Source organism: Pinus tabuliformis, chromosome 1_2 (assembly GCF_031772625.1).
Source record: "Pinus tabuliformis cultivar Carrire ecotype Pingquan chromosome 1_2, CPIR1, whole genome shotgun sequence".
NCBI classification, from domain to species: domain Eukaryota; kingdom Viridiplantae; phylum Streptophyta; class Pinopsida; order Pinales; family Pinaceae; genus Pinus; species Pinus tabuliformis.
Window position 1 is genome coordinate 541,968,496 of NC_142298.1, and position 13,831 is coordinate 541,982,326.

The 13,831-nt window shown below is 37.8% G+C and overlaps 1 protein-coding gene across 2 annotated transcripts in view; it reads right to left on the minus strand.

Moving 5' to 3' along the window:
- LOC149206733 (RabGAP/TBC domain-containing protein) overlaps window positions 1-13,831 on the minus strand; it is a 47,425-nt gene that overhangs the window by 10,978 nt on the left and 22,616 nt on the right. Inside the window, exons 6-10 of one of the 2 annotated variants that reach the window (XM_089395551.1) lie at window positions 10,200-10,254; window positions 9,631-10,053; window positions 4,549-4,629; window positions 3,752-3,811; window positions 88-186 (exon numbers count right to left, since the gene is read on the minus strand). In XM_089395551.1, the coding sequence (XP_089251677.1) occupies window positions 88-186; window positions 3,752-3,811; window positions 4,549-4,629; window positions 9,631-10,053; window positions 10,200-10,254 (718 nt within the window). The remainder of the gene's footprint in view (window positions 1-87; window positions 187-3,751; window positions 3,812-4,548; window positions 4,630-9,630; window positions 10,054-10,199; window positions 10,255-13,831) is intronic. The other variant, XM_089395552.1, reaches the window with a different exon arrangement.

Below are 13,831 nucleotides of genomic sequence, written 5' to 3' on the forward strand. Positions count from 1 at the left end.
TACATCCATAAAACCACCTAGGCAATAGAAACATGGAAATGAACAAAGCAAAGCCAAAAATGATAATAGAAGCATCGAAACACAAACCTCTTGGCGTAGACCGTGCTCCATTCCTCCATGAAATATCCTTTCCTTTAGAGCCTTTGAATCAACTACCCGTCCTTCCAAATCTAAAAAAGTTGCCCACTGTGGAGAACATCTCAGGATTACTATAAAATAATTCATCTTTAACATGCAAGCACCCTTTTCTTAAACAACAAAAAGATCATATGAGAAAATAATTGCAGTCAGAAGCAAGCACACCTGACTGATGCAAGGAATTGAAAACACAGACCTCAAAACAGTCTAATGAATTTAATCAAAAAGTAGATGACTGTGAGCAGATTAAACGTATCACGCAGAAAAGTGTTGGGGTATTAAGTTATTAACACTCCAACAGCATAGCCCAATATAATAGTCATATTATGGTCAATGAAACTTAAGAAAAGAACAATTAGTGATAAGATGTAATTAGTTAAGTGAGAAATTTGGTAGCACACAATTACCTTATAAACAAATTAAGAGATTCCCCCTCATTGTATCAAATTGACTTTATTCATGATAAAATTATATACCATATCATGTGTATATCGTGCATTTATTTTTTTAAACATGTTATCAGAGCAATGTACTGGTCTGGAGCCTTTGATTACTAAATAGAGTCCTGGAATTGAAGGTTCAAAAGTAAAAGAGCAGAACTCAAAAACCAAGGAGAAACAAAAAGGGAAGAGAAAAATAAGTTTCAGTTTGTAAATTAAAAATTTCCTAGATTTGCGAAGTTTAGAAAATTGGTCTCTGAATAATTCAGTGAAAGAAGGTCCCAATGCTTCATAGAAACACAGTGAGCACTGTTGAGAAAACTAGAGCAACAAGAATTAGGATTTCTTTTACTTGTTTTCTCTTATTACATTGACATTTCTTGTGACATTAATTTAGATCATCATCATTATTATTATGTGTTTATCATCATCAAGACAATGCCAATAAAGAAGATCACAATGCAAACAAGAACACCAGAAAATTAGGCTCTTCGCCAGGGCAAAACCCCTCCATAGGGGAAAACCCAAAACTTCTCTTTCTTATAGAATTCTCAAGCAAGACTTCCAAACCTTAACCAAGATAATCCACCAAGTAAGGGCCAGCCATCCAAACAAAACTTCCTTCTGCAACTCGGATTACTTCTGTTCACTTGGCCGAAAATCTGAACCAAAACAGTATCCCTTCCACACGTGTGAGTTTGCTAAAACAAGAAAAGATGCCCAAAAACAAAATAAGAAGCCTTCTCTTCCTCCTTGCTGATCTTCTCTTCTTCGCTCTGATTTCCCTCAGACTTCTTCAAGAGATGTGAACTTGCTTGATGCCTTTGGAGGTCGAATGGCTCTCCTATATATAGCCTCTTGGTGTGGTGCAACTACCTTCTTGTGGAGCCGACTTGGTGGGCTGGCCGACCCATCACTTGGTGGTTTCTTGTCCTTTTTATATTCAAAAATGATTTCTTTTACATTGATCCAAGAGCCCTTTAAGGGACTTTACATCATGACCTTGGCCTTGACCTTGTCAAAACCCTAGGGCACTCAATGGGTGCCGAAACTAATAAAATATTCATGGGCAAGAAACCTATTCTTCAATAAATAATTTTTCTTTTGCAAGATATAATTTTTCTTTTCTTTTTCCTTTGACAAGTACATCAAGTCACGGTACATAAACAATTATGAAGACCGAAGCTAGTTACCATTTTCAACAAGCACATCACGTGCAAAACCGGACTAGAAAGAGACAGATGACACCATATGCAGAATGTGTCTGCTTGCCATAACTGAACAGATCTGACAGATAATGCACACAAATACTCCAAATCAAATCAGATTGAAGAAAACAATGGCCATAATGAAAGCACAAGATTAAAGTTTTAAACTTCAACTGCAGACATTCTTCTCCTCAAGCCTGCAATCAGATGGTTGAATGGAAGAAAGGAGGATAAACATTGAACCAATGTTATCAGAACCGAACGGGAGATCGAACCGAAAAACCTTGTGGACCGGGAACTGGACCGGAACCAGTAAAAAAAAAAAACAAAACATATTTTAAAGAAAAACATATATATTCATGTGCATCCATATGAATCCAAACCATTTATACACAAATATGCAAAAGTTCTCATTTATATAGCATTTAGTGCAAAACATCGCTGAACCAAAAAATATCAAGATGCAGGTTCTAAAAGGCCCTTATAGTCCAAAATAACATGATAGTATGATACTACAGTCTACAATACTACAGCTAAGCCTACAAATGCTAATTGTCAATGTCATCATTAGAATCATCATCTTGATCATCCTCCTCATCCTCATTTGAAGAATGAGTAGCATCCAAGTCTGTAATCATTTGCCTATATTGGGATCTTTGTCATCAATAGAATCCTCTAAGCATTAAAATAAGAAAGAAAAAGCGTAGCATGTCAAGTCAAGACTTTGTTTGAGTGATGGGTGTATTTTTAGTAGAGTCATGATAGAAGAGTTCGACAACCATTGCCATTAGCATCAAAGTACATAGAGGGACTGGTGTTCTTTATTAAATACTAGTTCCTTACCCTAGTACATGACAAAATCCAATGGAAACGTTGCAATCCCCACAATCCTGATATCCTGAAAATTTGTTAAGTCTGCTGGATTTTGAGTAATCTAAAATTCTACTTTCTCAATATGAAATCCAATGAGGTTGGAACCACTCTCAAACATCCTCAGTCATTTCATGGTAATGTTAAAAATTTAAGTAGAAGGATGAAAATGAAAGATTAAGGAGAATGTCACTTTTACGATTAAAGAGAATGTCACTTTTACATTCTTAAACATTACCATGAAATGCATAGCAATAATAGGACCATAGGCTTGAATATTAGGCTGAGGACCATAGGCTTCAATTTTAGGTTGGCCTGGGGGAGAATTAGAAGTCGGCCAACCACTTGAAAAAATCAAAAAATAAAAAAACGCACTTTTTTTATGTTGACCTCAGAAGGTACAAACTGAACAAAACCGGTCCTGAACAGGCCAGTTCGGACCAGTTTTGGGCCAAAAACAGCCAGACCAGCCGGTTCCACCGGTTCCGGTCCAGTACTGATAACATTGCGTTGAACAATGATATCCTAGACAGAGAACATTCCTTGGGACATCTAGGAAGCACACCAACACAGCAACTGCCACTTCAACTAACCTTCAGAACTCAGACTTCCAGTCCTATCTATAATGTGGACCCTCATAGGAAATAGTTTCCCAGACGTAGATAAGACAAGTCACTTTATAATTAACTAGAAATTCAATATTACAGAAACATGCCCCAAGATAAGTATGTTATATACAATGATCTATTCAAATATCGTAACAACAAATTTGATTAATCCAAAAATTCTCCATGGCAACATGGTGACCCATTTGAGAACAATCGAAATTAAAAAATTGACTCTTCACAAATAATTGCATATGATCAAATGTTAACACTTCATTTCCAGATAAATGTAAGTATCATGCAATGCCAAACTACATCTAGACCTACTAATTATTGTGCAAATGGAGAACGAAAGACATGAAAATGCAGAATCTCTCATACAAATGCTTTAGAAAGAAACCTTGACCATTCTTTAAATGATTGTAGTTCTCTGACCAATGCACATTACTAAATTCTCAATGGAATTATTCATACTATTTGAATTTTGTACCTCATCACTTCCGAGTGGAGGCTGTCGAGGCTTTCCCCATATTAAAGTCTGTTGATCGGGCTGTTAAAAGAAAAACAAAATGGGGTCAAAACCATATTTGCTTGTAATGTTTGAATGTTTGATTGTGAATATCACTTAAAAATGAACAATTAAAGGAAATAAAATTTAAAAGTACAGGGATTTTTTTGAAGTGTGAATGCAAACAAATATATGAACAAATTCTTTAAAACAAGATGATCATTTAGAAGAGAGAGCAAGGAAAACATTGAAGAAAAGTGAAACCATAAACAAGTACAAATTATTAAAAGTAGAAAAAATTCTTTCCATTCTACTGTTGCCATGTATCCTCTCGAATGGCAAACACTTTCACACAATGTCATCTTTGGTATCCTGAAATTCAGGAATTTAGCCAGCCAATCAATAAGGCTAAAACCATGGTTATCTACACCTTCTACAAGTTAATTACCACCAGCCCATAAAATAAGAACTACCCTACTTAGTAGAAAGAAAGTTAATGGGCAAGCTGACTTTTCACTATAAATAATTCTCCCAGATAATGTTGCTTGATAAGAGGTAAATTTTGACATCTTCGAGATTGGATTAAGAATGGCACATGTAACTAAATTGAATAGGAACAATAATACTAATTGCCTCAACTTGACTCTACTTTGTTGTGAAGTCAGATGCTCAAGTCTACACTTGAGTCAGACAGATAGATAGTAACATATCCTATTGAAGATATAAGGTGGGGAACTCTCGTGAGCTAAAGCACAGAGAACAGGCTGTTGTATAAGTACCTGTGTCCCATTGACAAGCTCAAAAATTCCTACATTAGTGGCTGCTTCTCCTTCAAGTTTTCCATTCGTATGATCAATACACTGTTTGACATGAGCAGTCATCTAGTATCAGATCACTATTATAGGATAAGATTAAAAAGACTAATTTTTCCTCAACATCCAATACAAAGAACGTTGAAAGTTGTACTATCAGAAAAAAGAGAAAGAAGAATATTTCAACTACACCCTTACATGTAGCTTAATATTTATAATAATCACTCATCTACAACACACTTTCAAGGTAGTTCTAAATGGCAAGAATTTCAGCATGGTAATATCAGCAACAAATTTGAATTGTTCTGACATTACACATGTGAGAAACTATCAATTCAAATGACCAAAAAGATACTGAAAGATATGATTCCTCAGTCTTTCTCCTCCACTGTAATGATCTTCTATCAACTCTTGCAAAATGACAGATAACTTGTCAGGAGGCCAAACTTAGGCCCTATTTTGCACTCTCAGCAGGGATTATGACTTGCTTGACCTCAAGTGAAAGGGTTCTATCTACATCTAGCAGAAGGGGAAATTCAAGAGGGTTCTCATGCTCTAATCAGTTGATACATCATTATAAGTCAATATACTTAAAGTTGGACATACTTAAACATGTTATGCTGATTGAATTAAATTATGGGAAAAGGACCATACAAGTTGTGCATTTGTCTGTGCCTTGAAAATATGATAACCAAGATTAATCAGCATATCTGAACCATCAAACATCAACTAATTAATAAACGTAATTCAATATGTGAGGACTGAGGCAGCCAAAGCTCAGTGTGATGAGCTATTAGTATTGGAACTATTGGTGTAACCTGCACATGTGGCCACAGCACATTCATATGCATCACTATGTGTATGTAATTATAACTAAGGCCATATTTTATTCCATTTATCATATACTAGGTTTGTGATTAAGGCCGACCTAGTCAAACTTAATATGTAGGCACAATAACCTACTTGGGGTGTGTGCTCCTGTTATACGGGCCCATAACCCCCCAAGAAGACCCCTCACTTGAGTTGTGTATAAATACATACTCTCATTTATAACATCTCATCTTGTGATCAGCATCTATTATACAAAGCGTGATAAGCCTAAGGACACTTATATTCGGTGTTTTTCTCTTGTGATTGGCATATTCTCTTGGTTGCACTTGTGTAATTCGATATGTAACACACTTCTACTTAGCTTTTACACTCTCCAGTGCGCTAGACCTCTAGCCCACTTGTAAAGAGACTATTTCAGAATTTGGACAAGATTTGGCTCCATCAATTCTCTTGTTGACCCTTTGTAAATCACAGAATCAAAGCAGGGTGTGAACCATCTTCTATCAATTCTTTTGGCTGATATGAAAAATATTGGCTAGTGGTATCTTTGATGGTGCAAAGGGTCTCTATAGGGATTCTACAGTTTCTGCTTTCTTCTAAGGTGTTCTTTGGCACTTTTAACCTTTATTTAAGGGCAGTATGTCCATTCCTAGGATTATGTAGGGTTTTGTATCATTTGGATTTATTAAGGCAAATTTCTAAAGTCCTCATTCCATTGGGAGCATTCAACCTGCTATTTTTGTGCCTATGGATTCAAAGTGATTGCTTTCCCATTTGGATGGGACCAATGATCAGTCTTGGGTGGATCAAATCACTACCCCACTTCGAAGAAAAGATCTATGGATGCCCTTGGCAAAGCAGCTTCCTGCTAAAGATGATGCTAGTTATGACCTCATATTTTTGAAGGGCAAAGCTCTTGGGTTTATCACTATTTATGTCAAGTATATTTCATTCATCATATCAAGGATAACAAAAGTGCAAAGGAACTTTGGATACCTTCAAAACACTCCTTGAAAAAGTGAATACTACTCAAGTCAGCCAACCTAGCACTGAACTATCCAATCTCAAGATGAGTGACTTCAACATAATTGAGTATATTGCAAGGTTTAAGAACCTAAAGGCTGACACTGTCCAAGTAGGAGGAAAAAGAAAAACAGATCTAGAACTTGTAAACAATGCTTTGAATGATCTCTCCAACATTGAAATATTTTGTTCTTATGGTCTACAGTATCCCTTTATTTGTCAAGGATCCTACAACTCCTACTCTTGAGGAATTTTTTTCTATTCTCTTTTAGCACCAAATTACCTTATTGAATATGGGTGAATATTGCTATCTCAAACCCTCTTAAATCTAAGACCATCCCTTCAAGTCTTTCCTTGTTCACATTTCAAAAATTGAAGAGCTTGCAAGATCTATAGGAAGCACTAAAGACCTTTTGATAAGAACATTTGATCTTCTCATAATACACTCTGCATTTTGGTCCTCTTCTTCTTAGCAAGAATGGATTGTTGACTCTAGAGCTACTCATATGACCAAACATGAACACCATCTCTTTGATTATAGAGAACAACATAGTGGAGTGAAGGTGTTGGACCAAACGCCCATCACTACACCTCCAGATGCTGAAATATTGAACCAAGAAGCCAAGGCATTGGCTTGATGGATGGTGTGCCTAGATGGACCCAGGACACCCCCAAGTTGGCCTTGACCCTATTTGATGGGCGTTGCTTTGTTCCAGAGCCCATATAATGATGGAATCATGGAGACCACTTAAGATTGTTTGCGAGGGCTAGCACATCATGCCTAGATGTCAATGCGTGCCCTTGAGGTTGCCATGTCATCCCTACATGCCCTAGAAGGGTGACATGAGCCTCCTTGATGATAATGTCATGGTGAAGGATATGTTAGTTGGAGATGTACCCATGAACTTTGATGATGTACCTTGGAATGAGGCGCACTCAAGGAATGACTTTGTCACTTGCTTGATGGAGATGTCCATTTTACAAGATGGTGCCATGTTAGAGAGCATTTATGCCCACAGGTGTGGGAGATTATTCATATATTTTTCATGTTTTATCATTTTTTAAAGCTGTATTAAGGTCAGCTTGTGACCTTTGGACCTAGTTTAATGCTCCAAGCAAATTTTTAGGGTTTTTGTTGTAAAGTTATAAAAAGTAACTTGTTTACCCTAATAAATAGAGGGAAGTCACTTTCATTTTCTCATCATCACATTTCACTCACTGCTTTCTCTAAAGGAATGTACACTAATTCTCTTGTACCTTTCTCTTGAACACAATGGATTTTTAGCGGAGTGAATTGTCTTGGGAGGGAGACTTTTAAATGGAGAACTTTTTGGGATTGATGAAATGATTCTTGGTGGAAATGTCTTTATTGCCATCTTCTTCCATTTGCATCTTATTCTTATGAAATTAGGGTTTCTATTGTTCCATATTAAAAAGTGCAATATCTTTCTTGAAATCTTGATTCTTCATGGTTATGCAAAATTTGTCTTTCAATAATGCATTAAAGAACTTGGTGCATGCATCATTTGACCTTAAATCTCCCATATGAGAAAGTCTGCTTGATTACTCTCGTCATGGCCATCTCTTCGGGAAGCCTCTCTTATGGGGATAACATCCACCACTAAACAATAGGAGAGACACTATTGAGGTGACAATTGTAGCTAATACCTTGTTTCCATAAGACCTAGGTTGCCTAGTGAGGCTTTGCATCAGGCTTGCTAGATATTGCAGCAACAGGCCCCATGTTCAACTCAAGGGGTAGTGTTGGAATTATTTGTGTAATCCGCACATGTGGTGGTGTTAGAATTATTTGTGTAATCTGCACATGTGGCCACAGCCCATTCATAAGTGTTGTTATGAACTTGTAATTATGGCTATGTCCATATTTATTCATTTATCGTATATCAGGTTTGGGTTAAGGCTGACCTAGTCAAACTTGATATGAGGCTCAATTACTTTCGTTTGGATTATCGGATTATCCTTGCTCAAAAAGGATAATCCACTCTGGCAGATGTCTGCCACCTAGATGGAGGAAATATGTGGATCTCAAGTTGGAAAACCAACGCAGATGTCGAACTGGAAGGAAAACAGATTAATGAATGGAACAAGTTTAGGTAAAGCACTGATAAAGTTTTCCTATAATCTAAGGGATGAAGAGGATGCATGATGCAGACTGAGAATCTATCTGGTTGGTACTACACTGCTAAATTGGAGTATTCTAACGCTCATCCACATGATGACGAGGAATCAAGATGAAAATGGTCAGGATATGGATATTAAAGCCCCTCTTAAAAGTTAAAACTGAGACCTCTTTGTTTCTTGCCCCAACAATAAAATTCTGATATGGGATAACCTGCAAAGAAGATCCTGGATGTGTCCTAGAGGCTAGCATATGTTTTTTGTGCAAATAATGGGGAGAAACTGTAAACCACTTGTTCCTTAAATGACATTTTGAGAAACTGTAAACCACTTGTTCCTTAAATGACATTTTTCCAAAACAGTCTGGGATGTTGTGAGTTTATAACAAAGGAAAAAGGGAATTGGACGAGTAAAAATGTTGAGGACGCATTGCAAAAATGGGTAGATGATAAGAGTCGTGAGTAAACACCCACAGTAGTTCTATGGTCAATATGGATTGCCAGGAATAAACCTATATTCCAAGATATCGTTCTTTCCCCTCACAGTTGCTACACACGATCGAATATAGTTATGGCAGCCTGCCAGAATATGTTCCTTCACACTTGTTTTCAGGCAGAGCAACTCCATAGCTGATGACCTGACAAAAAGAAGATGGGGTCTTCTCTCTTTCCCACAGGCAGATTGACACCTAATCCTGTTCTATTTTTTATATTCCATGTTGGTAACTTTATATCAATATAGTTCTTGAAGTGATGTTCAAAAGGAAATTTTCTATGATAATAATGAGTAAATGCCCAGCCTATCATGAGACTCTTTTATAGTCTTTCCTAGGGAACAGAGCTTCCTGGATATTTCAGTCCAAAGTCAACTATGACTTTACAAAATGTACCATTACCTCTTTCTATTGAAATTCAAATAAATTCAAGAGGAAAAAATAACTACATTCTTAATCCAAAATATTTCAATAATTGATTTCCCCATAGATTAATGAAATAGTGGAACAACTCATTAGAATCATCACACATTGAGTAATATTTCAGGAAATAATGTACTGACCTGTAAAGCATCCAGAGAAACAGCTGGTTGACTTTCTACTGAGTTGTCCATTTCTTTTTCTGGTTTTATTGCTTGAGCACTACCATGCTGGTCATTATCTGTATGTAAATAATTCTCTTCTGGACTGTCTATGCCACTCAATAAACGATTTTCACCAAAGATTTGAGCAGTAGTCTCACGAGCAAATTTTGTCACCATGGAAAATTTTTCCAAACCATGAATCAAAATCTCACGAGCAGGATCCCTCAAGCGCTCATGTTGACCCCCACCATTTTTCAAACCACCATAAATTTTATCTTGGTAGTTTTGATTGGAAGTATCCGCTGTGTTCTGAATAGAAGGAGCTGGTCCTTCTATATGAAGAGAAGATCTGATGTTTGCAACTGGAAGTGCTCCAGGTAGTTCCAAAGATGTTAAACTTCTCTGCAGCAAAACAGCAATCCAGACATTGCAAAATTCAACTTATGACATGGAATTTCCTTTTAGCATAAATGAATTTCAAGACCAAGCAGGGATTAAAACTATAGACACAAAATGAGCTTTAAGGTATTCCCTCAAAAGGTAACTACCTGAAGCGGATCTTGAATGTCATTTACAAGAAATACATTGGCATCATCAGCAGACCTGAAAAGACAAAATATTGCAGTGACATTTGCTTGGGTCATACCATTGTACTGAACATATTACTATATCAATTTCCATGACTGAACTATGAAGCTAATAAGAGAATATGGTCAGAAAATGTTCCAGACATGATCAGCTTCCTAGGCTACTTAATTTACAACCATATTCAAACAGTGCTAACATATGTCTGCATTTTTCATTGATCTAGAACATTGAACAACATATTCATGATTTTGTGCATACCAAGGTGCTTGGAAGCAGGAGCAGGAGCAGGAAGCAGGAGCGGGGAGTGACATTTTCAAAAGCTCCCGGGTCGGGAGAAAATTTTTATATAATATATATTTTGATGCATATATGTCAACAAAAGTATGTAGAATGATGAATTAGATATAAAAAAACATAGAAAAATGGATTGAACCATATAACATAAATCATCTAGAAGTTATAATCCTCATCAACCACGTCCATAAGTTAGTAACATACAACATACCGAGTCTCGTGATTCATCAATCTTAAAGTTTCAAGCTTTCAAAATTCAATATATAACATTTATCATCATTGATCACTAAAGTTGTAACTTGTACTTGTAACCATTACCATTACCAAGTAACCAAACGATAACAAAGAATATCTAACATGAAATGAAATGTTTCAACTTTCAACTTTCACGAAGCATCATATTCATAATTCATTACCAATGAGTTATAATTGCCAACTTCAAACTTCAAACTTAAATTTCCATATATTGTTTACAAAAAATATCATAATAAATATGAAAGAGTCAACAGTTATAAATGTTGAAATTTGGTACCGGAGGACAGGTGGTTCCCTTAGGCTTTGATCTTTGGCCTAGGGAAAAGTGTCCAAAAGAATTTAATTTTTCTCCTAAAGTGACTTTATAATTTTATAAAGTTAAATCTAATTTAAAAGTGACTTTAAGTGATAAAGTTATTAAGTCTAATTTTAAAGTGACTTTTATAAAGTCAATGAAAAATTAGAAAGGAAAAGTGACTTTGGAAATAAATGACTAAGTGGGTCTTTATTAAAGTGGGGTGAATTAAAAAATAGAAAGTGAGATTTAAATGAGCATTTAATCTCAGCCATTGGATTTAGAGATCACCCAAAAGTCACTTGGATCACCCAAAAGTCACTTGGAGTTATATTAAAGGAGGAAAAGGAGGAAAAGGTCATTCATTCTTTCATGAGCAGATTGGGAGAAGGAGAGCAAGAGAGATTTCTGAGCAGGGAGGAGAAGGAGACAGCAGTTTGGCACACATTCCAAGGCAGCAGTTGAGCAGATTTGTACAGCTGATTCAGCACATAGTGAAAGGCAGATTTTTGCACAAAAATCGAGGAGCAGTTTGCTGATTTTTCTGCACACAAAACGGAGGCCGTACAGCATTTATTGCTGTCCTGTTTGCTGTAATTTCCAGATTGCTGTGAGGCACGGGAAAGGAGATAAGTTGTAAATTTGCTTGTTGATTTTTTGCTGAATAATTCTCACTGTAAAAAGGCAATTTTCAGAAATAAAGAAGAGCTCTCAAACTGGTTTTCCCCAAGAGTTGTAGGGGGTTTTTCCAGGGTCAAGTTGACCAAAAATATCAGTGTTTTAATGTGTTTTAATGGCTGTTTTTGATTGCTGATTTTTAATTCTGAAATTTCCAGCATTCTGAAAAATTTCCAGAATTTGTGTTTTCAGCAATATTTATTTTTTTCAGTCTGTTAAATGTATGGTTATGGGAATGGGCATTTAACTACATGGGAGAAATAAGGAGAAACTGAAAACCGGGGTGGGAAAACAGAAATTTTTACATGGTATCAGAGCTTGAGTGCTGAAGGGCAGTTTGGGACAGCAAAAGGAAAAATTACAGTTGCTGATTTTTCACTCAGAAAATTCCAGCAAGCTGATTTTTTCATAAACAGCAGTTTTATCTTTACTACAGCAGTGCTATTTTTCAGTTTTAGGACAGCAGGATGTCATTGGGATTGAGGGTGAGGATAGGCTGGATGGGCATATAAATTACAGCGTTTGGAAGGAGAGAATGCAGAGTATCTTTGAGGAGGCAGAAGTCTGGGATATCATGGTGCATACCGCACAGAACCCTGTGGTTGTGCCCACTGATGTTACTCAGTTGGCTGAGTATAAAAAGAAGAACAATAAGGGTAAGAGGTTGATTCTAGACGGAATCAAAGACCATTGCATTCCTCATGTGAGAGGAAAGAGCAATGCCCATGAGATGTGGACAGCATTGTCCAATCTCTACCAGAGTACCAATGAGAACCGGAAGATGGTCCTGAAGGAGAAGCTGAAGAACATTAAGATGGGTAATGATAGTGCAGCTGGATATCTCACAAAGATTACTAATGTGAGAGATGAGTTGGCAGCGATTGGAGAGGCCATTCCACCCACTGAGTTGGTGCGGATTGCAGTGAATGGCCTCCCCCGTTCATGGTTGAACTTTGCTGATGGGGTTTGTGCACGTGAGACCCTTCCCACATGGGAGAGGTTTTGGGATGATTGCATTCAGACAGAGATCAGGAAAGGTCAGCTTGGGGCAGCCAAGCCAGTTGAGCAGGATGAGGACGTAGCACTGGTGGCAGGAGGCAAGAAAGGCAAAGGGAAGAAGCAGGCTTCCACAAGCAGTGGTGGGGGCAAAGGCAAAGGTAAAGGTAAACAAGGGAACACACAGAAGGACTATTCCAAGGTGAAGTGTTGGAATTGTCAAAAGATGGGACACTATGCAGTTGTGTGTCCGGAGAAGAAGAAGAAGAAGGGGAAGAACCAGGACGTGGCAGCTTCAGAAGAGATTGAGGACTTTGCTGGTCGTTTTGACCGAGAGTTTGCGTTCACTACGTGTGAGTCCTCTAGTGCAGGATCACCTGCCACACAGGTTCAGAGGGAGCATGCTTTTCCCTCGATTAGCGGAGCATCTACAGGTATCTGGTATGTGGACAGTGGGGCTTCATGTCACATGACAGGAGTCCGTGAGTACTTCTCAGAGCTTTCAGAGAGTGGCACTGATATTGAGGTAGTACTCGGTGATGACAGAGTTGTTAGAGCAGTCGGGGTGGGGACAGTGACATTTCAGAGGGAGTCCAAACCTCCCTTGAAGGTGTCAGAGGTTCTTTATGTGCCAGGGATGAGGAAGAACCTCATATCCGTCTCAGCTTTGGAGGACAGAGGATATGAGGTACTGTTCAGGGGAGGACAGGTGTTGATGTATCCCAGGGGCACTCCAGCTGATTCAGCTAGAGTGATAGGTGTACGCCATGCAAAGGTGTACAAGTTTGCATTCCAACCCCTTTTGGCATTGAGCAGTAGTATCGACAGCAGAGCTAGCAGTTCTGAGCTGTGTGAGATTTGGCACCGCAGGATGGGACATATGTATCATGGAGCCTTGAGGACATTGCGGGAGATCACTACAGGTGTGCCAGATTTCAGTATTGATCACTTTGATACTTGCAGAGGTTGTGCGATGGGCAAGTTTGCCAAATCCCCTTTTCCCAGCAGTGACAGCAGAGCGACGGGGATACTTGATTTGATTCATTCCGATGTGAGCGGTCGGATGTCTCATGT